Genomic DNA, 26,552 nt, shown 5'->3' with positions numbered 1-26,552 from the left:
CAAAAGGAAGTATTTGCTTCTCTCATAATGAACACCTCAGCACACACATTGAGCTACTAAGCCCCAAATGTACCTATTTAAATGGCTGCGTTGATACAAAAAGAGCCACGTGGCATTACATAATTACATTTGCACTGTGGGCCTTTTCTTATCTTTGTAACTGATGCCAAGCAAGATAGTAACAGAGATTACAGAGCTAATTATATAAACCATGTCACATCATAAATTACAGAGTATAACCAAACATAAAACAAATAGAGTCCCAGATCCCACCAGCCCATTGCCGGGATTATATATTAGTTCCGACCACATGTTCTTGTCATTAAGGAAACTGCAATTAGTTTCACATAATAGATCTGTTCCAGTCTAATGTTTTATTACACACATTCCATCTATATCTGAGGATGGCAACGAAAGTATAACATGTTAATATACTATGTGACTGGTTTTGATTTGCCCTTTATTACTCAGTTGTCAATATACTTTTAAGTATTCTCTCTGTAAATGTGTTCATGCCTGTTTCTATAACTTACACTAATAAAAATAAACGACTATTACAAAATTTAGAGGACTGCTGCAAACCTGTTTCATGTTTGTCAGCTCATAAAAATCACTTATCTCTACTGTGAAGTTTCTGATGTGCAACAAGATTTGATTTCTGTGTAAACCATTTCCCACACTCAGAACATGGAAATGGTTTTTCACCGGTGTGAATTTTCCAATGTACAACAAGAGATGATTTTTGTGCAAAACATGTCCCACACTCAGAACATGAAAATGGTTTCTCACCTGTGTGAATTTTCAAATGTCCAACAAGAGCTGATTTTTGTGTAAAACATTTCCCACACTCAGAACATGGATATGGTTTCTCACCAGTGTGACTTCTCTGATGTAGAACAAGAACTGATTTATAGCCAAAACATCTCCCACACTCGGAACATGTAAATGGTTTATCAAATGTGTGATTTCTCTGATGTTGAACAAGAACGGATTTACTGACAAAACATTTCTCACACTCAGAACATGGAAATGGTCTTTCACCTGTGTGAGTTCTCTGATGCTGAACAAGACCTGGTTTACTGACAAAACATTTCCCACACTCAGAACATGAAAATGGTTTCCCTTGTGTGTGAATTTTCCGATGCCCACAAAGATGTGATCTATGCGTAAAACATTTCCCACAATCAGAACATGAAAATGGTTTTTCACCAGTGTGAGTTCTCTGATGTTGAGTAAGAAATGTTTTTTGGGCAAAACATTTCCCACACTCAGAACATGAAAATGGTTTCTCACCTGTGTGAGTTCTCTGATGTAGAACAAGAGATGATTTACTTTCATAACATTCCCCACACTCAGAACATGAAAATGGTCCCTCACCTGTGTGAGTTATCTGATGTCTAATAAGATGTGACTTGTAAGGAAAACATTTCCCACATTCAGAACATGGGAATGGTTTCTCAAGTGTGTGAATTTTCCAATGTCCAACAAGAGATGATTTTTTTGTAAAACATTTCCCACACTCAGAACATGTAAATGGTTTCTCACCTGTGTGACTTCTCTGATGTACAATAAGAGATGATTTTTGTCTAAACCATTTCCCACACTCAGAACATTGAAATGGTTTCTCACCTGTGTGACTTCTCTGATGTACATCAAGGTACGATTTAAATGTAAAGGATTTCCCACACTCAGAACATGCAAATGGTTGCAGACCTGTGTGAATTTTCATATGTGTACTAAGACTTGATTTATGTCTAAAACATTTGTCACACTCAGAACAAGGGAAAGTTTTCTCACCTGTAGGAGTTCTCTGGGGTCTAACAAAGAGTGATTGGTGTATAAAAAATGTACCACAATCAGAGGAGATTTTATCACTTCCATGAACTGTACTATGTGCAGCAGTATCTGAGTTATCTGGAGAGCATTCCTCAAGATTAGAGGGATCAGATGATATTTCTGAACTGTAAAGTACTGGATGTATATTTTGGTTAATGCGATTTGCTCCTGGAGAATTTTGTATGATGTTGTTATCTTCTATTTGAAAATCTGCAGACAAAATGAGATGTCCCTCTGAGTCATTCCTGGTTTTGCATCCATCTGCTGGAGAAAAATGTATAGAGCAACAAATCATATATTCATTAGTTAAAGATTTTCAATTTGCAAACCAAGACTATTTTATTACAATTATAAATGTACTACAAACAACATACATGAGTCTTTCTTGAACAGGTAAAACATTGGCTTAAAATATAACACAACTTCATTACCAAACAAATGAAATAGAGTCACCCACAGGAACATGCATAATTTTATTTGGTTTTAGTACTGCAGTGTTAGTATGTGTCACGAGCCGCCGCACTAGCCACCATGTCCCAGCTGGTGCCCTGGCAGCCAGGTCGTCACTTCCGGTCCTTCGCGTCCCAGCCTTTGCAGGGCAACCGGGATGCCGTCCACTCATCCGCCCCGGCTGTTTGACAGGCAGCTGGGGTCTATAATCATATGAGTGTGCCTCCTGTGTTGGCGTAGGGGGTGTCTGTTCCCCTCTCCATCTGATTGGCTCCCGTTAGTACTTAATGCAGGCTTAGCCTCCCTGCCTGTACGTGCCCAGCAAATTGCTGTACCTGCTTCTTGTTCTGTGAACCTCTGAATGACTACCAGTTCTGACCTTTGGCTTGTTTCCTGAATCTCGCTTGTTTGCAGATTGCCCTTAACCACTTGGCTTCTACTTCTGGACTTTACTTGCTTGCTGTTAGCCCTGACCTATTGGCCTCATTTACAATTATCCAAGTTCGCTTCTGACCCTCGACCTATGGCTTGTCACTAGTTATTCTTTGCTGGGAGTTATCTCTCTCTCTCTGCCTCCTATCTACGCCCTGCCAGTTTCTGGTTATGAGCTTTTACTACTCTGAGTTAAGTCCTGGGGGCATCCTGTGAGTGCATCGAACTCTACGGGAAAGGAGGCTGCTAAAGGTGAAGGCCTCTTATGTCTGTTCTAAAAGCTTATGTCAATAATGGGTAGACGGAACAGTATGCACACACTGAGAAACAAACTTTGAGTGTTATTACACAGGGAGGTTCATGGATAATGTCACACAGTGTCTCATCACATTGATTGATTAATTGAATCACTATGGCGACGTCCCTTCTACTGATGTAAGAGGATCATCAGAGTGTGTGGGAAGGAGACTGATCAGATCTCTTGGCTGTTAGCACACAATTATATGATGTGGGAAGGACAACAGAATTCTAATAGTGGCTGATGGCTCCTAACTCCCCATTGGGAAAATACTTTTGACTCATTAGTTTGTACAGACAGATGACAGTGTAGAATAAAAGATTGTTCTAGTGACTGAACAAGAAATTGTTCTAGTGACTGAACAAAGAGAATATGTGACTCTACTATAATTATTGGGTATTACTTACTCATGCTGATATCTGTAGGGATTTCCTCCTCCTTACACTGCTGATCACCCCTCAGACACTTCTCTTCTTCTTCCTTTATATCTTCTACTTTAATATCAGTCAGGTCATCACCCTATATAACCCCAAAACAATAAATTAACACCTTAATCATATTTGATTTCATTGATTTAGATTAAAAAGAAGAATATCAGTCAGTATTAGACCCCCACACCTGCTCTACAGAGCATATAGTAAAAAGTCACTTTGGTATTTGGTGAGACCTTCAATTCCATCTACCTGACACTGCTGTGGTATACTGTGCTTTTCCTCTGTATAATCTTGTAAATAAAGAGGACAGGGACATCTCTTTGGAATATTTCTGTTACTGGATCCAGCTGTAGATGACACACAGTGTATGAATATTATTATTATTATTATTATTATTATTATTATAATAATTAAACTTTATTTATAGGGCGCCACAAGAGGTATGCAGCGACGTACAAAGGGAAAACAACAAGACAGCACATGGTATAACAGTACAATACAGCAAACAAATAAAACTACAACTCTCAATACAGTTACTGAGGTGCAAGGGGTATATTTAGCTCAAGCTGAAACCTGTGCCCATTAGTATGGGCGCAACTAACCGGTTTACAGTCACTGAAAGAGGTGCAAAAAAAATGAAGGAGTAGAGTCAATGGGCAGAGACCAAGGAAGAGGGGCGCAGTGTAGCTGGTGAGCAAAAGTTATAGGTAATGAGAACAGGAGGTAAGAGGGCCCTGCTCATTAGAGCTTACAATCTGAATGGAATGGAGAAGACAAATGGTTGACACATGGGGGTGAGCCAATGTAAGGGGATCGGAGGGCAAGAAGCAAGAATGGGAGAGAAGGAAGATGAAAGATGGTACATGGTGATACTACATGGTGAAATGGTTAAGTGGAGGACTGGTAAGCTTTTCTAAACAGGTGGGTTTTCGATGACCATTTAAAGCTGGGAGCAGGGAGTGAGGGAGATGGAGCATAGGGAGTAAGAGGAGATGGGATAAAGGGGGCAGGTTGAGGGTGGAGAGGATAATATATAAGAATGGACTTCATCACCCGTGATGGGGCAGAAGGAGCACAAGAGGTCATGGCTGGAGAGAGTGAACGGTGGAGTGGTAGGGGTGGCAGAAGCGTGATGGGAGGAGGAGGTTTTTCGTCCGATTGCCTCAATTTTGGGGAAAAAGTCAGTGGCAGTAAGGGAGGATGGTAGGGGAAAAGGGGGGGCAAAGGATTGTGTTAAAAGTGGCAAAAAAGGCGGCAGGGATTGGAGGACTGTGAAAATATGAGAGACTTGAAGAATGACTGTTTAGCGAGAGGGCGGAACTGTAGAATGAGAGGATGAACTTGAAATGGTGGAAGTGTCCAGTGGAAAAACAATGAATGATGATCAGATTGTGTGTCTTTATAGGTGGCCCTAAAACCCGCTCTCCCCTTTATAATAAAGGAAAGTCACCTCTTACCAAGTAATGTAAGGTGATTCTCCATCACCACGTCCTTGTACAGACCCTTCTAAATTCTCCCACTCCTGCATGGACAAAAAAAAGACAGTAATATCCTGACACACACAATCATACAGTCATCATCCAAATACATCTCCTGGTGTTACTGTATAATGTCCCATTCCCAGCAGTCACCTCTCCAGTCACCAGATGGATTATCTTGTTGGTGAGTCCCAGGATCTTCTAGTCATTGTTCCTGTCATGTATCAGTGGAGACAGTGATGGACTCTTGGTCCTGCTCAATCCTTCTGACTCACTGGGATGGCTCCTGGTTTTTACACTCTAACCGAATGTATCCTCCACTACTGTATAACACTGTGTACAAACCGAAGTATCAATACAAAGGTAGATTGCCCATTGTTAGTTGTTCTTTAAGGGGTTAATTGTACAAAAAATACAACAGTCTATTTTAAAAAATACAATCCCTATCCTATATGTAACAATTTTCTGTATACAGGAATGTTGAGGATATGCAGCTCCTGCCAGGGTCAATCCATATCAAATGGGCCAAAATTAAATTAATTGGTTGCTTGACCATTTTTAAACATGTTTATTTTTTGTATGTGATGACTTTTGTAAGTTAGTAGTTAGAAACCACTATTACTTTACTTTTATTTACCTTCATATGAAGATGGCGGCCATTTTTGTATCATGGCGTATTACATTTTTCGCTCTTGCTGATGTTTGGGGTAAATGCAATATCTCAGGTCAGAAAAGTCAGAGAGAGCTGGGATAAAAAACATTATTTTCAGCAAATTTCAAGCTACATGTTTTGTCAATATAACTATTTCCCTACCTCTGTTCCTTATGACTGAAATCTAGAATACCGCTAGATGTTACCTGACATCAAATTCAGAGAAATACAACAAAGTGATACTGTTGCTTGCATCTACGAAGGACAGAGGTGGATTGAGGAAATCGAGGACATCAGTTTAGGACACAATGATGTTTATGTGCAATTTTATCATCCAGCAGGACCAAGAACCTCCTTCGAAAAGTCAGCTGCTGACAGAGTTTGGGTGCCATACAAAAATGTTCTTAGGAAAATTTCTGCTTTGGAACTCACAACAGTAACAGACCGCTCGCATGTTATTTCTGGGAAGCTGTGTGAAGAAATATTTCAACTGCTTAATCAACATTGAGCTTAACAAAATTGTAAGTAATAGTTTCCTTAAGGAGTGTGTAAAAATTGTGTAATTTAAATGCTGCTTTATTTAACACCGTTACTTAAAAGAGTCAAAAAAGTATACTTATTATAATGCACTTTTAACACATTTGCTCTTAGTGTAATTTTGTTCCCTATGGAATATCAAACTCCAAATTTTATCATTTTATCATGTCACCCACCAGAGATATAAGGGGTCAATTTTAGTGAAGAACGAGCAATTTCAAAGCGCTCCAATAAAAATAGTAGACAAGCAAGATAATGCAAAATTTGTTTGTCAAATCTTTGAGTATATAGCTATTCCCTAAAACAATTACAGCTCTGAAATTTTATTCCTTCTCAATGAAATAAAATCCAAGTAATTAACTTTTTTTAAAATCTGACAATTAACTTTGGGCGTAAATTTCAGTCATAAGGAAAGAGAGGTAGGAAATAGTTATGACAAAACATGTTGAAATGTGCTGGAAATAATGGTTTTTATCCCAGCTTTCTCCGACTTTTCTGAGCTGAGAAATTGCATTTATGGGCAATTACAACAAAAAGTGGACATGGGCCATGAAAAAAAAAAAAGTTGAGATATTCATAAAATTAATTTCCCAGTGCATCAGTCATAGTCTATAGTAGTTTAAAAAATGGTTTGGTAACAGTGTGTCACATGACATCCTGCCATTTTGTCTTATTTCAGTAATGGCTACCAGGCATCAGACATACACTGATTGTGCCCTCTGGTGATCTATTGCTAAGAAAGATGACCTTGTTGTAGTAAAGTATGACCATGACGAATTTTATGGGACTGTCACTGATATAAATGAGAATGGAGAGTTCTGTGGGAGGGTACGGCCGTTACACATACATTCCATTAAATATTGTTACGGTAATAAGAATGACTTTCCTGAAAATTGTACTAAAACAATCTGTGTGGTTTATACTTTATTGTAAAAAAGTATGTAATAAATATCTGCTGTAGTTTCAGAGAAATCAGACATGTATTTTATTTCAGAAATTACCACGTCCTTATCCCGGTTCCATCCGTTACATTTAAACAATGTATTATTATTCACAGCCTGACAACAATGGTGAGGCTTGCTCACACTTCATGTTTTTTAGTCACCAGTGGTCGATACAATTGTGGTAAAATTTGCTTCTTTATGTGCATTTTAAATTTGAAGAAATCCAGATGTTTATCCCAAACGTTGTATCTGAGAGTTACATCCATAACTTTGGAATTGCCCTTACCCCAAACGTCAGCAACAGCGAAAAAATGTCATACGTCATGATACAAAAATGGCCGCCATCTTCATATGGCGCGCACACACACACACAGTGGCCTAGTGGTTAGCACTTCTGCATCACAGAACTGGGGTCATGAGTTCAATTCCCGAACATGGCCTTATCTGTGAGGAGTTTGTATGTTCTCCCCGTGTTTACGTGGGTTTCCTCCGGGTGCTCCGGTTTCCTCCCACACTCCAAAAACATACTAGTAGGTTAATTGGCTGCTATCAAAATTGATGTGTTGGGAATTTAGACTGTAAGCTCCAATGGGGCAGGGACTGATGTGAGCGAGTTCTCTGTACAGCGCTGCTTAATTAATGGCACTATATAAATAACTGATGATTAAAGTAATGGTGGTTTCTAACTACTAACTTACAGGGGTCATCACACACAAAAAATATTTTATTTTTTTTAAAACGGTCAAGCAACCAAGGCAGGACCACGCCATATGGATTGAACTGCCATCTTAAGTGGGCCCACCGTTATGTGTCCTCTGCAGCTGGCTCCAATTGATGCATTAACTTCTAGAGATGATTACATCTAGAGAATGATTACATCTAGAGAAAAGCTGTGCGGGTCAGCTGTAGTCAGAAGACTACGAGAGTCTAGTCCACTAAAAATGGAAGTTGCTGTAAATGCTATATACACTCTACTAGACAGGACATATAGGAAACAGTCACATCTAGGATAGGGACAGTAATTGTAAATTAAGTCCTTCCTGTCAAATTTGCACATTTAAAAAAAAGTCCACAAAATTTAAATTCATTCCCAATAGTATAAACTTCATTACATCAAAAAATACAGCAAAAGCTATACAAAACAAAGTCTCATGAACGTATCGGTGACAGAAAAAAACTACATACTGCGGGCAATTCAATATATCCCAACTTTTGTGAAAGACTGTGCAACTAATACTTTTAACTGAGATAGACTACCTGTGGAGCCAACGCTCCTTAACATGCAGAGTATTAAAGGAATGTATCTTAAATGTGTTTGACTGAAATCATGTGGGTGCATCTCAGAGACCAGGATCACAAGGGGTTGAGCCAGTGTCCCATAATCTCTCACCTCTACAGGTCTCTCTTTTATTAATAGAGATGAGTAATGTCATTGTGGCATCCCCCGAATCCCTCACTTCTCAAAGACAAAATTCAATAATTTCTGGACCCAGCCTCTCCGTCCAGCTACTTCCCTATTTCTGTCCTCCCCTTTGCCTCACAACTACTTCATCGACTTGTTCAGTTACCTGTGGCGATTATGTGGTATATCTAATTGTTATTTTCTGTTGAATCTATGTATAACACTGTGAATATTTTATGTAACCATTCAAAGTGTATTTAGTTGACTGACCTGAGTCTGACCTAGGCAAGTGTCAATGGTCTTTTGAAAGTAGCCAGGCCCAGAGATAGATGTCTGAGTAGTTTGTGTATGCAAAGGAGTTAGACTTAGTCAGGCAGAAAGATCAGAGGTAAGAGATTCTCTGAGGTACCCAAACATATATCTTAGTGATAGATAATTTACTTTGGGAAAACTCTGTGTCATTTTGGGAATCAAAGCTTGTAAGAAGGATTTAAAACCTTCTTACGTACGGGTCTACCACGACTGAAATGTGCCATACTTCTCAGAGTGTACTCCTCACATGCCAATTCCTGAACTTGTAAATAGGGATTCTGGTTTTATTTCCTAATTTATTTTCTGAAATGTATATGCAACCTATTATATATCTGTTTATTATCTTTTGTAAATAAGCCTTGGAAATATTTTTCAGATTAAAGATATTTAATCTAGCGTATGTCTCCGTGATTCTTTATGAACTTACGAAGTCCAGGGAGGCTCATGCTACATGTGTATGTGATTACAATGTGAAACTTTAATAAGTGGTATTGGTGAACATAAGGACACCATAATAAATCTTTCATGGTGGCAGAAAAGGTGTATTTATTGTCAACTAACTAATGTAATACCAGTCATAACCAGCTGTTCAGACTGCTGTATCCGAGACAGGCTGGGGTGTTTGTGACACTCCCTATCTATATATATATATATATATATATATATATATATATATATATATATATATATATATCTATATCTATATATATATATATATATATAATATGGATATAATACCCATTGTGAACCGGAACCTGTCTTATCCCTCTACATATATCACTGTAGAGACCCCTCTCCTGTATATAATAATAATAACATAATATAATATGGATATAATACACAGTGTGTGCTGGGATCTGTCTTATTCCTCTTCATATATCACTGTACAGACCCCTCCCCTCTATATAATATTAACATAATATAATATGGATATAATACACACTGTGTGCTGGGAGCTGTCTTATTCCTCCTCATATATCACTGTACAGACCCCTCTCCTCTATATAATATTAGCATAATATAATATGGATATAATACACACTGTGTGCTGGGAGCTGTCTTATTCCTCCTCATATATCACTGTACAGAACCCTCTCCTCTATATAATAATAACATAATATAATATGGATATAATACACAGTGTGTGCTGGGAGCTGTCTTATTCCTCCTCATATATCACTGTACAGACCCCTCCTCTATATAATAATAACATAATATCATATGGATATAATACACAGTGTGTGCTGGAGATCTGTCTTATTCCTCTTCATATATAGCTGTACAGACCCCTCTCCTCTATATAATAATAACATAATATAATATGAATATAATACACAGTGTGTGCTGGGATCTGTCTTATTCCTCCTCATATATCACTGTACAGACCCCTCTCCTCTATATAATAATAACATAATATCATATGGATATAATACACAGTCTGTGATGGGATCTGTTTTATTCCTCCTCATATATCAATGTACAGACCCCTCTCCCCTATATAATAATAATATAATATGGCTATAATACACAATGTGTGCTGGGAGCTGTCTTATTCCTCCTCATATATCACTGTACAGATCCCTCTCCTCTATATAATAATAACATAATATAATATGGATATAATACACAGTGTGTGCTGGGATCTGTCTTATTCCTCCTCATATATCACTGTACAGACCCCTCCTCTATATAATAATAACATAATATCATATGGATATAATATACAGTGTGTGCTGGGATCTGTCTTATTCCTCTTCATATATCACTGTACAGACCCTTCTCATTTATATAATAATACCATAATATGGATATTGTGGCTGGATCACGCAGAAATAACTTATTGTAGAAACTTATTTCAATTAGTGGCGCAGGCGCCATTTCATACCATTGCAGATGTACTATTTGGTAGTAGAAATGTACTGATTTCTGATGAATGGGCATATTTTGGAGGAAATTATTTTCTACAACTGTCTGAAAGCAGGAAATCTCATGTTAATTAGACCTTTTCTTCTCAGTGACAGATACATCTGTTTAGCTTCAAAGCACAAAAAGGGGTAATTAGACTTGCTGTTAGACATCCTATGTCTCTAAGAAAGGATGCAGGAAGTCACAAATTGGGGTAAATTTTGTTAAGTATAAATTGCATTTAAAATCCAAGTTTAGGGAACATCTTACATCCTGATGTTAATCTTTGAATGAAATACTTCAGACTTTTTGGTGCCTGGCTGGAAAAGGGGGCTGGTTTACCCCCTGTTAGTGTCACTCACCGGACTGTGAGTGCCGCTTCTCGTGTGTTTAGGAACCGTGGCCGTCCACCATCCTGAGGGTCTGCGCATGTGCAGCCCTTTCAAACCTTCAGTACCTGTTGCTTTTAGTTAATTGGCTGATCAGGCAACACTCCCTATTTAAAGCACCTGTGGTCAATACCTCGTTGCCTGATCTTGGAGTCTCATTCCCCATGAGCCTCTGAAGGTGTTCCTGTTTCCTCGTGTATTCAGCTCCTGCTGATTCCTGTTGTTCGTTTGTGGTTTCCAGACCACTTCTACTCTCCTGTGTTCATCGTGACTGCACCAGCTGATTCCTATCCGCTGCCTCCGTGCTTCTACAGTATCCTGTTCACTTCAACTCTCCTGTGTTCATCGTGACTGCACCAGCTGATTCCTATCCGCTGCCTCCGTGCTTCTACAGTATCCTGCTCACTTCAACTCTCCTGTGTTCATCGTGACTGCACCAGCTGATTCCTATCCGCTGCCTCCGTGCTTCTACAGTATCCTGTTCACTTCAACTCTCCTGTGTCCATCGTGGCTGCACCAGCTGATTCCTATCCGCTGTCTCCGTGCTTCTACAGAGTCCTGCTCACCTCAACTCTCCAGTGTTCATCGTGTCTGCAGCCAGCTGATTCCTATCCGCTGTCTCCGTGCTTCTACAGTGTTCCTGCTCATTTCAACTCGCCTGTCTTCATCGGGTCAGCGCTCCGCTGCTTTCATCTCAGCTACTGGTTATCAGACCGCCTCAACTCTCCCGTGTTCTCCAGGTGTCCAGTTCCATATACTACCGCTTCCTGAGTATTGCCTTGTTCCTGCTGGTCTACCTACCGTGCGCTGCACCAACTTGGTTACCGCTTCCATCTTCCAGTGGTCTCTCCTCCTGCCGGCCTTCAGCCGCTCAGGTATCCCTGCACGTCTCTCTGACAGCCTGCTCTCCTGAACCGCGGTATGCATACTTCTCATTGACTGTGCTTGTGTATTGCATATCTAGCTGGACTGAGTTTATTCTCCTCCGGAGTTCCTATCCACTGAGACTATTGCTATCATTTGACTGTGTTTCCTATTTGCCTGTATATTTGTGCAGTGCTGCTCAGTTATTATTATATTGTGCATATCATCGTGGGATCAAGTTCTGTGTGCCCGTGTATACTCTGCATTGCATTCATCTCCTCGTGCTCCTCCTCACATATATATTGCAGTGGTACAACTTGCTAGATGCAGACCACTGTCTCCTGTTCCCTGTGACACCAGTTTCAAGTATCCTCTCACATAGCAGTGGTACAACTTGCTAACGCAGACCACTGACTTCCCTGATACCTTCACCTGGATTCCATTCCTTCACCTAGACAGCGGTACAACTTGCTATACGCAGACCGCTGACTCTCACCACCTCCTTGTTACTCCTGGACATTCCTCCTCACTATAGCAGTGGTACAACTTGCTATCAGCAGACCACTGACTACCCTCACGTTTCCTTGTCTATCTAGTTCCTTGTGTACTGTTATCTACTTATTACCAGTGCTGCTAGTCATAGACTTTTCTCGAGCATTCTCTTACCATCTGCTGTCTCCTGTTCCGTGGTCACCCCACTACCAGAGTACCATATTACCAACTATACTGCTCTGGTAAGTCCATCATCTGGTGATACCTGGGTAAAGACTCCTAGTGCCCGTGACAGTTAGGCTGTGTCCAAAACTGTATAAAAGAGAGCACTGTTTTACCATGTAATGTACTAACTTCTGGAGACCGCTAGTACCACAAACTGGTGTGCACCTGTTCATACAGGGGCTACTTGCGCTAATAAAACAACACTGCTTTAAGATCCTGCTTTGACGACTACTAAACTGTGACAATTTTTGTGACCTACAGATTAGACAAATCAAATCCATTATCTGGCTGTTCTGAGGTTGGATTCCAGCATCCAGTATCAATACTTTGTTCGCTACCCTGCAGCACTGGCCAGTGTGATAGGCCAGGGGCCATCCACAGCAACCCTGATCTGAAGCCAAGAGCCCAAGTGCCCAGCAAGTGGGTTCACTAGCAGCAAGAGGAAGCGGCCCTAGGTGCCAGAGAAGGTGCCTAATAGTGGCAGCAGCAAGCCCCTCCTACTGTGGTTAGGGGGAGCAATTGAGAGAAGGGAGATACTGGCAAAGCAAGTTCAGCCCATCCCCAGCAACACATACAGGGTTATTTAAGAGGACCATCCAGTCACAGATATAATACACAGTGTGAGGTGGGCTCTGTCTTATTCCTCCTCATATATCACTGTACAGACTCCTCTCCTCTATATAATACTAACATAATATAATATGGATATAATACACAGTGTGTGCTGGGAGCTGTCTTATTCCTCCTCATATATCACTGTACAGACCCCTCTCCTCTATATAATAATAATAATATAATATAATATGGATATAATACAGTGTGTGTTGGGAGTTGTCTTATTCCTCCTCATATATCACTGTACAGACCCCTCTCCTCTATATAATAATAACATAATATAACTTGGATATAATACACAGTGTGTGCTGGGATCTGTCTTATTCCTCCTCATATATCACTGTACAGACTCCTCTCCTCTATATAATACTAACATAATATAATATGGATATAATACACAGTGTGTGCTGGGAGCTGTCTTATTCCTCCTCATATATCACTGTACAGACCCCTCTCCTCTATATAATAATAATATAATATAATATGTATATAATACACAGTGTGTGCTGGGAGCTGTCTTATTCCTCCTCATATATCACTGTACAGACCCCTCTCCTCTATATAATAATAACATAATATAATATGGATATAATACAGTGTGTGCTGGGAGCTGTCTTATTCCTCCTCATATATCACTGTACAGACCCCTCTCCTCTATATAATAATAATAATATAATATAATATGGATATAATACAGTGTGTGCTGGGAGCTGTCTTATTCCTCCTCATATATCACTGTACAGACCCCTCTCCTCTATGTAATAATAATATAATATAATATGGATATAATACACAGTGTGTGTTGGGAGTTGTCTTATTCCTCCTCATATATCACTGTACAGACCCCTCTCCTCTATATAATAATAACATAATATAACATGGATATAATACACAGTGTGTGCTGGGATCTGTCTTATTCCTCCTCATATATCACTGTACAGACCCCTCTATATAATAATAACATAATACAATACACAGTGTGTGCTGGGAGCTGTCTTATTCCTCCTCATATATCACTGTACAGACCCCTCCCCTCTATATAATAATAACATCATATAATATGGATATAATACACAGTGTGTGCTGGGAGCTGTCTTATTCCTCCTCATATATCACTGTACAGACCCCTCTCCTCTATATAATAATAACATAATATAACATGGATATAATACACAGTGTGTGCTGGGATCTGTCTTATTCCTCCTCATATATCACTGTACAGACCCCTCTATATAATAATAATATAATATAATACACAGTGTGTGCTGGGAGCTGTCTTATTCCTCCTCATATATCACTGTACAGACCCCTCCCCTCTATATAATAATAACATAATATAATATGGATATAATACACAGTGTGTGCTGGGAGCTGTCTTATTCCTCCTCATATATCACTGTACAGACCCCTCCCCTCTTTATAATAACATAATATAATATGGATATAATACACAATGTGTGCTGGGAGCTGTCTTATTCCTCTTCATATATCACTGTACAGACCCCTCTCCTCTATATAATAATAACATAATATAACATGGATATAATACACAGTGTGTGCTGGGATCTGTCTTATTCCTCCTCATATATCACTGTACAGACCCCTCTATATAATAATAATATAATATAATACACAGTGTGTGCTGGGAGCTGTCTTATTCCTCCTCATATATCACTGTACAGACCCCTCCCCTCTATATAATAATAACATAATATAATATGGATATAATACACAGTGTGTGCTGGGATCTGTCTTATTCCTCCTCATATATCACTGTACAGACCCCTCTTCTCTATATAATAATAACATAAAATAATATGGATATAATACACAATGTGTGCTGGGAGCTGTCTTATTCCTCTTCATATATCACTGTACAGACCCCTCTCCTCTATATAATAATAACATAATATAATATGGATATTATACAGTGTGTGCTGGGAGCTGTCTTATTCCTCCTCATATATCACTGTACAGACCCCTCTATATAGTAATAACATAATATAATATGTATATAATACACAGTGTGTGCTGGGAGCTGTCTTATTCCTCCTCATATATCACTGTACAGACCCCTCTCCTCTATATAATAATAACATAATAGAATATGGATATAATAAACAGTGTGTGCTGGGAGCTGTCTTATTCCTCCTCATATATCACTGTACAGACCCCTCTCCTCTATATAATAATATTATATGGATATAATACACAGTGTGTGCTGGGAGCTGTCTTATTCCTCCTCATATATCACTGTACAGACCCCTCCTCTATATAATAATAATAACATAATATAATATGTATATAATACAGTGTGTGCTGAGAGCTGTCTTGTTCCTCCTCATATATCACTGTACAGAACCCTCTCCTCTATATAATAATAATAACATAATATAATATGGATATAATACACAGTGTGTGCTGGGAGCTGTCTTATTCCTCCTCAAATATCACTGTACAGACCCCTCCCCTCTAAATAATAATAACATAAAATAATATGGATATAATACACAATGTGTGCTGGGAGCTGTCTTATTCCTCTTCATATATCACTGTATAGACCCCTCTCCTCTAAATAATAATAACATAATATAATATGGATATAATACACAGTGCTGGGAGCTGTCTTATTCCTCCTCATATATCACTGTACAGACCCCTCTCCTCTATATAATAATAACATAATATAATATGGATATAATACACAATGTGTGCTGGGAGCTGTCTTATTCCTCTTCATATATCACTGTACAGACCCCTCCCCTCTATATAATATTAACATAATATAATATGGATATAATACACACTGTGTGCTGGGAGCTGTCTTATTCCTCCTCATATATCACTGTACAGACCCCTCTCCTCTATATAATATTAGCATAATATAATATGGATATAATACACACTGTGTGCTGGGAGCTGTCTTATTCCTCCTCATATATCACTGTACAGAACCCTCTCCTCTATATAATAATAACATAATATAATATGGATATAATACACAGTGTGTGCTGGGAGCTGTCTTATTCCTCCTCATATATCACTGTACAGACCCCTCCTCTATATAATAATAACATAATATCATATGGATATAATACACAGTGTGTGCTGGAGATCTGTCTTATTCCTCTTCATATATAGCTGTACAGACCCCTCTCCTCTATATAATAATAACATAATATAATATGAATATAATACACAGTGTGTGCTGGGATCTGTCTTATTCCTCCTCATATATCACTGTACAGACCCCTCTCCTCTATATAATAATAACATAATATCATATGGATATAATACACAGTCTGTGATGGGATCTGTTTTATTCCTCCTCATATATCAATGTACAGACCCCTCTCCCCTATATAATAATAATATAATATGGCTATAATACACAATGTGTGCTGGGAGCTGTCTTATTCCTCCTCATATATCACTGTACAGATCCCTCTCCTCTATATAATAATAACATAATATAATATGGATATAATACACAGTGTGTGCTGGGATCTGTCTTATTCCTCCTCATATATCACTGTACAGACCCCTCCTCTATATAATAATAACATAATATCATATGGATATAATATACAGTGTGTGCTGGGATCTGTCTTATTCCTCTTCATATATCACTGTACAGACCCTTCTCATTTATATAATAATACCATAATATGGATATTGTGGCTGGATCACGCAGAAATAACTTATTGTAGAAACTTATTTCAATTAGTGGCGCAGGCGCCATTTCATACCATTGCAGATGTACTATTTGGTAGTAGAAATGTACTGATTTCTGATGAATGGGCATATTTTGGAGGAAATTATTTTCTACAACTGTCTGAAAGCAGGAAATCTCATGTTAATTAGACCTTTTCTTCTCAGTGACAGATACATCTGTTTAGCTTCAAAGCACAAAAAGGGGTAATTAGACTTGCTGTTAGACATCCTATGTCTCTAAGAAAGGATGCAGGAAGTCACAAATTGGGGTAAATTTTGTTAAGTATAAATTGCATTTAAAATCCAAGTTTAGGGAACATCTTACATCCTGATGTTAATCTTTGAATGAAATACTTCAGACTTTTTGGTGCCTGGCTGGAAAAGGGGGCTGGTTTACCCCCTGTTAGTGTCACTCACCGGACTGTGAGTGCCGCTTCTCGTGTGTTTAGGAACCGTGGCCGTCCACCATCCTGAGGGTCTGCGCATGTGCAGCCCTTTCAAACCTTCAGTACCTGTTGCTTTTAGTTAATTGGCTGATCAGGCAACACTCCCTATTTAAAGCACCTGTGGTCAATACCTCGTTGCCTGATCTTGGAGTCTCATTCCCCATGAGCCTCTGAAGGTGTTCCTGTTTCCTCGTGTATTCAGCTCCTGCTGATTCCTGTTGTTCGTTTGTGGTTTCCAGACCACTTCTACTCTCCTGTGTTCATCGTGACTGCACCAGCTGATTCCTATCCGCTGCCTCCGTGCTTCTACAGTATCCTGTTCACTTCAACTCTCCTGTGTTCATCGTGACTGCACCAGCTGATTCCTATCCGCTGCCTCCGTGCTTCTACAGTATCCTGCTCACTTCAACTCTCCTGTGTTCATCGTGACTGCACCAGCTGATTCCTATCCGCTGCCTCCGTGCTTCTACAGTATCCTGTTCACTTCAACTCTCCTGTGTCCATCGTGGCTGCACCAGCTGATTCCTATCCGCTGTCTCCGTGCTTCTACAGAGTCCTGCTCACCTCAACTCTCCAGTGTTCATCGTGTCTGCAGCCAGCTGATTCCTATCCGCTGTCTCCGTGCTTCTACAGTGTTCCTGCTCATTTCAACTCGCCTGTCTTCATCGGGTCAGCGCTCCGCTGCTTTCATCTCAGCTACTGGTTATCAGACCGCCTCAACTCTCCCGTGTTCTCCAGGTGTCCAGTTCCATATACTACCGCTTCCTGAGTATTGCCTTGTTCCTGCTGGTCTACCTACCGTGCGCTGCACCAACTTGGTTACCGCTTCCATCTTCCAGTGGTCTCTCCTCCTGCCGGCCTTCAGCCGCTCAGGTATCCCTGCACGTCTCTCTGACAGCCTGCTCTCCTGAACCGCGGTATGCATACTTCTCATTGACTGTGCTTGTGTATTGCATATCTAGCTGGACTGAGTTTATTCTCCTCCGGAGTTCCTATCCACTGAGACTATTGCTATCATTTGACTGTGTTTCCTATTTGCCTGTATATTTGTGCAGTGCTGCTCAGTTATTATTATATTGTGCATATCATCGTGGGATCAAGTTCTGTGTGCCCGTGTATACTCTGCATTGCATTCATCTCCTCGTGCTCCTCCTCACATATATATTGCAGTGGTACAACTTGCTAGATGCAGACCACTGTCTCCTGTTCCCTGTGACACCAGTTTCAAGTATCCTCTCACATAGCAGTGGTACAACTTGCTAACGCAGACCACTGACTTCCCTGATACCTTCACCTGGATTCCATTCCTTCACCTAGACAGCGGTACAACTTGCTATACGCAGACCGCTGACTCTCACCACCTCCTTGTTACTCCTGGACATTCCTCCTCACTATAGCAGTGGTACAACTTGCTATCAGCAGACCACTGACTACCCTCACGTTTCCTTGTCTATCTAGTTCCTTGTGTACTGTTATCTACTTATTACCAGTGCTGCTAGTCATAGACTTTTCTCGAGCATTCTCTTACCATCTGCTGTCTCCTGTTCCGTGGTCACCCCACTACCAGAGTACCATATTACCAACTATACTGCTCTGGTAAGTCCATCATCTGGTGATACCTGGGTAAAGACTCCTAGTGCCCGTGACAGTTAGGCTGTGTCCAAAACTGTATAAAAGAGAGCACTGTTTTACCATGTAATGTACTAACTTCTGGAGACCGCTAGTACCACAAACTGGTGTGCACCTGTTCATACAGGGGCTACTTGCGCTAATAAAACAACACTGCTTTAAGATCCTGCTTTGACGACTACTAAACTGTGACAATTTTTGTGACCTACAGATTAGACAAATCAAATCCATTATCTGGCTGTTCTGAGGTTGGATTCCAGCATCCAGTATCAATACTTTGTTCGCTACCCTGCAGCACTGGCCAGTGTGATAGGCCAGGGGCCATCCACAGCAACCCTGATCTGAAGCCAAGAGCCCAAGTGCCCAGCAAGTGGGTTCACTAGCAGCAAGAGGAAGCGGCCCTAGGTGCCAGAGAAGGTGCCTAATAGTGGCAGCAGCAAGCCCCTCCTACTGTGGTTAGGGGGAGCAATTGAGAGAAGGGAGATACTGGCAAAGCAAGTTCAGCCCATCCCCAGCAACACATACAGGGTTATTTAAGAGGACCATCCAGTCACAGATATAATACACAGTGTGAGGTGGGCTCTGTCTTATTCCTCCTCATATATCACTGTACAGACTCCTCTCCTCTATATAATACTAACATAATATAATATGGATATAATACACAGTGTGTGCTGGGAGCTGTCTTATTCCTCCTCATATATCACTGTACAGACCCCTCTCCTCTATATAATAATAATAATATAATATAATATGGATATAATACAGTGTGTGTTGGGAGTTGTCTTATTCCTCCTCATATATCACTGTACAGACCCCTCTCCTCTATATAATAATAACATAATATAACTTGGATATAATACACAGTGTGTGCTGGGATCTGTCTTATTCCTCCTCATATATCACTGTACAGACTCCTCTCCTCTATATAATACTAACATAATATAATATGGATATAATACACAGTGTGTGCTGGGAGCTGTCTTATTCCTCCTCATATATCACTGTACAGACCCCTCTCCTCTATATAATAATAATATAATATAATATGTATATAATACACAGTGTGTGCTGGGAGCTGTCTTATTCCTCCTCATATATCACTGTACAGACCCCTCTCCTCTATATAATAATAACATAATATAATATGGATATAATACAGTGTGTGCTGGGAGCTGTCTTATTCCTCCTCATATATCACTGTACAGACCCCTCTCCTCTATATAATAATAATAATATAATATAATATGGATATAATACAGTGTGTGCTGGGAGCTGTCTTATTCCTCCTCATATATCACTGTACAGACCCCTCTCCTCTATGTAATAATAATATAATATAATATGGATATAATACACAGTGTGTGTTGGGAGTTGTCTTATTCCTCCTCATATATCACTGTACAGACCCCTCTCCTCTATATAATAATAACATAATATAACATGGATATAATACACAGTGTGTGCTGGGATCTGTCTTATTCCTCCTCATATATCACTGTACAGACCCCTCTATATAATAATAACATAATACAATACACAGTGTGTGCTGGGAGCTGTCTTATTCCTCCTCATATATCACTGTACAGACCCCTCCCCTCTATATAATAATAACATCATATAATATGGATATAATACACAGTGTGTGCTGGGAGCTGTCTTATTCCTCCTCATATATCACTGTACAGACCCCTCTCCTCTATATAATAATAACATAATATAACATGGATATAATACACAGTGTGTGCTGGGATCTGTCTTATTCCTCCTCATATATCACTGTACAGACCCCTCTATATAATAATAATATAATATAATACACAGTGTGTGCTGGGAGCTGTCTTATTCCTCCTCATATATCACTGTACAGACCCCTCCCCTCTATATAATAATAACATAATATAATATGGATATAATACACAGTGTGTGCTGGGAGCTGTCTTATTCCTCCTCATATATCACTGTACAGACCCCTCCCCTCTTTATAATAACATAATATAATATGGATATAATACACAATGTGTGCTGGGAGCTGTCTTATTCCTCTTCATATATCACTGTACAGACCCCTCTCCTCTATATAATAATAACATAATATAACATGGATATAATACACAGTGTGTGCTGGGATCTGTCTTATTCCTCCTCATATATCACTGTACAGACCCCTCTATATAATAATAATATAATATAATACACAGTGTGTGCTGGGAGCTGTCTTATTCCTCCTCATATATCACTGTACAGACCCCTCCCCTCTATATAATAATAACATAATATAATATGGATATAATACACAGTGTGTGCTGGGATCTGTCTTATTCCTCCTCATATATCACTGTACAGACCCCTCTTCTCTATATAATAATAACATAAAATAATATGGATATAATACACAATGTGTGCTGGGAGCTGTCTTATTCCTCTTCATATATCACTGTACAGACCCCTCTCCTCTATATAATAATAACATAATATAATATGGATATTATACAGTGTGTGCTGGGAGCTGTCTTATTCCTCCTCATATATCACTGTACAGACCCCTCTATATAGTAATAACATAATATAATATGTATATAATACACAGTGTGTGCTGGGAGCTGTCTTATTCCTCCTCATATATCACTGTACAGACCCCTCTCCTCTATATAATAATAACATAATAGAATATGGATATAATAAACAGTGTGTGCTGGGAGCTGTCTTATTCCTCCTCATATATCACTGTACAGACCCCTCTCCTCTATATAATAATATTATATGGATATAATACACAGTGTGTGCTGGGAGCTGTCTTATTCCTCCTCATATATCACTGTACAGACCCCTCCTCTATATAATAATAATAACATAATATAATATGTATATAATACAGTGTGTGCTGAGAGCTGTCTTGTTCCTCCTCATATATCACTGTACAGAACCCTCTCCTCTATATAATAATAATAACATAATATAATATGGATATAATACACAGTGTGTGCTGGGAGCTGTCTTATTCCTCCTCAAATATCACTGTACAGACCCCTCCCCTCTAAATAATAATAACATAAAATAATATGGATATAATACACAATGTGTGCTGGGAGCTGTCTTATTCCTCTTCATATATCACTGTATAGACCCCTCTCCTCTAAATAATAATAACATAATATAATATGGATATAATACACAGTGCTGGGAGCTGTCTTATTCCTCCTCATATATCACTGTACAGACCCCTCTCCTCTATATAATAATAACATAATATAATATGGATATAATACACAATGTGTGCTGGGAGCTGTCTTATTCCTCCTCATATATCACTGTACAGACCCCTCTTCTCTATATAATAATAACATAAAATAATATGGATATAATACACAATGTGTGCTGGGAGCTGTCTTATTCCTCCTCATATATCACTGTACAGACCCCTCTCCTCTATATAATAATAATAATAATAATAATAATATAATATGATATGGATATAATACACAGTGTGTGCTGGGAGCTGTATTATTCCTCCTCATATATCCCTGTACAGACCCCTCTCCTCTATATAATAATAATATAATATAATATGGATATAATACACAGTGTGTGCTGGGAGATGTCTTATTCCACCTCATATATTACTGTACAGACCCCTCTCCTCTATATAATAATAACATAATATAATATGGATATAATACACAGTGTGTGATGGGAGCTGTCTTATTCCTCCTCATATATCACTGTACAGACCCCTCTCCTCTATATAATAATAACATAATATAACATGGATATAATACACAGTGTGTGCTGGGATCTGTCTTATTCCTCCTCATATATCACTGTACAGACCCCTCTATATAATAATAACATAATATAATACACAGTGTGTGCTGAGAGCTGTCTTGTTCCTCCTCATATATCACTGTACAGAACCCTCTCCTCTATATAATAATAACATAATATAATATGGATATAATACACAGTGTGTGCTGGGATCTGTCTTATTCCTCCTCATATATCACTGTACAGACCCCTCTCCTCTATATAATAATAAAATAATATAATATGGATATAATACACAGTGTGTGCTGGAATCTGTCTTATTCCTCCTCATATATCACTGTACAGACCCCTCTCCTCTATATAATAATAAAATAATATAATATGGATATAATACACAGTGTGTGCTGGGATCTGTCTTATTCCTCCTCATATATCACTGTACAGACCCCTCTCCTCTATATAATAATAAAATAATATAATATGGATATAATACACAGTGTGTGCTGGGATCTGTCTTATTCCTCCTCAAATATCACTGTACAGACCCCTCCCCTCTAAATAATAATAACATAAAATAATATGGATATAATACACAATGTGTGCTGGGAGCTGTCTTATTCCTCTTCATATATCACTGTACAGACCCCTCGCCTCTAAATAATAATAACATAATATAATATGGATATAATACACAGTGCTGGGAGCTGTCTTATTCCTCCTCATATATCACTGTACAGACCCCTCTCCTCTATATAATAATAACATAATATAATATGGATATAATACACAATGTGTGCTGGGAGCTGTCTTATTCCTCCTCATATATCACTGTACAGACCCCTCTTCTCTATATAATAATAACATAAAATAATATGGATATAATACACAATGTGTGCTGGGAGCTGTCTTATTCCTCCTCATATATCACTGTACAGACCCATCTCCTCTATATAATAATAATAATAATAATAATAATATAATATGATATGGATATAATACACAGTGTGTGCTGGGAGCTGTATTATTCCTCCTCATATATCCCTGTACAGACCCCTCTCCTCTATATAATAATAATATAATATAATATGGATATAATACACAGTGTGTGCTGGGAGATGTCTTATTCCACCTCATATATTACTGTACAGACCCCTCTCCTCTATATAATAATAACATAATATAATATGGATATAATACACAGTGTGTGATGGGAGCTGTCTTATTCCTCCTCATATATCACTGTACAGACCCCTCTCCTCTATATAATAATAACATAATATAACATGGATATAATACACAGTGTGTGCTGGGATCTGTCTTATTCCTCCTCATATATCACTGTACAGACCCCTCTATATAATAATAACATAATATAATACACAGTGTGTGCTGAGAGCTGTCTTGTTCCTCCTCATATATCCATACTTGCCAACTCTCCCGGAATGTCCGGGAGACTCCCGCATTTTGAGAGAGTCTCCCGGACTCCCGGGCGAGTGTGGCAAAATCCCGGATCTGCCCACTTCCTAGTGAAGTGGGCAGAATTAGGTCACAAACGCCGCGATTCCTGGTGAATCGCGGCGTTTGGCCCCGCCCCCTCTGTCAAATGACGCATTTTGCGTCATGCCGTCATGGGGGCGGGTCCAAAATGACACGGATTTTGGAGGCCCGCCCCCCCATGACGCCCACCTCCCCCGCAGGCTCCCGGATACCAACATTGTAAAGTTGGTAAGTATGCATATATCACTGTACAGAACCCTCTCCTCTATATAATAATAACATAATATAATATGGATATAATACACAGTGTGTGCTGGGATCTGTCTTATTCCTCCTCATATATCACTGTACAGACCCCTCTTCTCTATATAATAGTAACATAATATCATATGGCTATAATATGCAGTGTGTGCTGGGATCTGTCTTATTCCTCCTCATATATAACTGTACAGACCCCTCTTCTCTATATAATAGTAACATAATATCATATGGCTATAATATGCAGTGTGTGCTGGGATCTGTCTTATTCCTCCTCATATATAACTGTACAGACCCCTCCCCTCTATATAATAATAATAATAATATAATATAATATGGATATAATATGCAGTGTGTGCTGGGATCTGTCTTATTCCTCCTCATATATAACTGTACAGACCCCTCCCCTCTATATAATAATAATAATAATATAATATAATATGGATATAATACACAGTGTGTGCTGGGAGCTGTCTTATTCCTCCTCATATATCACTGTACAGACCCCTCTCCTCTATATAATAATATAATATGGATATAATACACAGTGTGTGCTGGGAGCTGTCTTATTCCTCCTCATATATCACTGTACAGACCCCTCTCCTCTATATAATAATAATAATATAATATAATATGGATATAATACACAGTGTGTGCTGGGAGATCTTATTTCTCCGCTCTATATAACAATAACACTGTATAATTTGAATATTATACATTATCTGCAAATATTTACCGTTATCACAAGATATAACGCCGTCTGGGGACTGTAGTACTGTAGTGACTACGCCCTTCCTCAGAGTCATCTGATAAAACCAGAAGATAAGTTGTGAAACTATCCGGTGTCTAGAAGACTATGACAAAATGGCCGCCGCGCATCAGAAGTAAGGACACATTTTAAGATGCTATTTTACTCTACGTTTTTCCCATTAATTATAGTTTCTCCTGTTTACAAGACGTCGTGTGTATTTTCCCACTATCGGATAACTAATCTGTACTACAACAAAATGGCCGCCGCTCTTCTATACTGAGGACACATAACGTCTTAAGTTATATTTCCTGTACTGTTTACATTATTTATGGAGCGTTGAGCTCATAGCTCTGTCTTATACACAGTATATCCTTCTTCCTATGTAATGTATGTTAAATGAATAGTGTTCCTATTATATATACATGGTAATTCCTACCCAGGGCCACCTTAACTACATTATGGGCTCCCGGGCATATATATATAAATATATATAACAATATATATATAATATATATATATATACATGTAAATATATATATAAATATACATGTAAATGTATATATATAAAAATATATACACATATATATATATAGTGTGTGTGTGTGCGTGTGTAAAAAAAAAAAAAATGTATGTAAAAAAAGTGATTATATACATCATACTTACCTACTTTGAAGAATCTTTTTCCTGGAAAGGGGCGGGAGTGGGTGGGGCGCGGTGAATTGCGTCATTTTGGCCCCGTGACGGATATGTTGTTTTGTTACGGGGGTCGGGACAAAATGACACGATTCACCGCAAATCACGTCATTTAGTGGTGGCTGTAGTGGGATGCAGGAGATTTACCAGCTCTCCCGGGAGTCCGTGAGACTGACCTTAATTTCGGGAGTCTCCCGGGCATTCTGGGAGAGTTGGCATGTATATATATATATATATATCTATAATATAAATGTCTAGTGGCATGTGTTAGTCTGTCTGTGTGTGTGTGTGTGTGTGTGTGGAAAAAATAAAACCAAGCTGCAGCGCCACCTGCTGGGCGGAGTTATACACTGACCTACTAAATTCTTAGTGTGTGTGGAAAAAAAATTTAAGAAAGGGCTGAAATTTGGTATACTAAGATGTTTTTAATTTGTTAATTTAATTTGTTAATTGTTAAAAGTGTTTATAAAGATTTAAAAAAAAAAAATATATATTCCTTGAAGGAGAAGTGACAGTGGGGAGTGGTTGGTGGTT

General features: G+C 38.9%; 1 protein-coding gene across 2 annotated transcripts; it reads right to left on the bottom strand.

Moving 5' to 3' along the window:
- LOC142151058 (uncharacterized) lies at positions 1-25,406 on the bottom strand. 2 transcript variants are annotated; one of them, XM_075206349.1, is made up of 6 exons: positions 25,311-25,406; positions 5,082-5,261; positions 4,908-4,972; positions 3,700-3,797; positions 3,424-3,535; positions 1-2,100 (listed from the first exon to the last, which is right to left on the bottom strand). In XM_075206349.1, the coding sequence occupies exons 3-6, from the start codon at positions 4,930-4,932 to the stop codon at positions 611-613; spliced, it is 1,725 nt and encodes a 574-aa protein (XP_075062450.1). In that variant the 5' UTR covers positions 4,933-4,972; positions 5,082-5,261; positions 25,311-25,406; the 3' UTR covers positions 1-610. The 2 variants fall into 2 exon arrangements, with proteins under 2 accessions (XP_075062450.1, XP_075062451.1); XM_075206350.1 differs by having other exon boundaries at positions 1-2,097.
- Between the last annotated feature and the right edge of the window lie 1,146 nt (positions 25,407-26,552).

This window comes from Mixophyes fleayi, chromosome 4 (assembly GCF_038048845.1).
Source record: "Mixophyes fleayi isolate aMixFle1 chromosome 4, aMixFle1.hap1, whole genome shotgun sequence".
NCBI lineage: Eukaryota > Metazoa > Chordata > Amphibia > Anura > Limnodynastidae > Mixophyes > Mixophyes fleayi.
The sequence above is the reverse complement of the archived record's forward strand: the minus strand, read 5'-3'. Positions and strand labels throughout refer to the sequence as shown.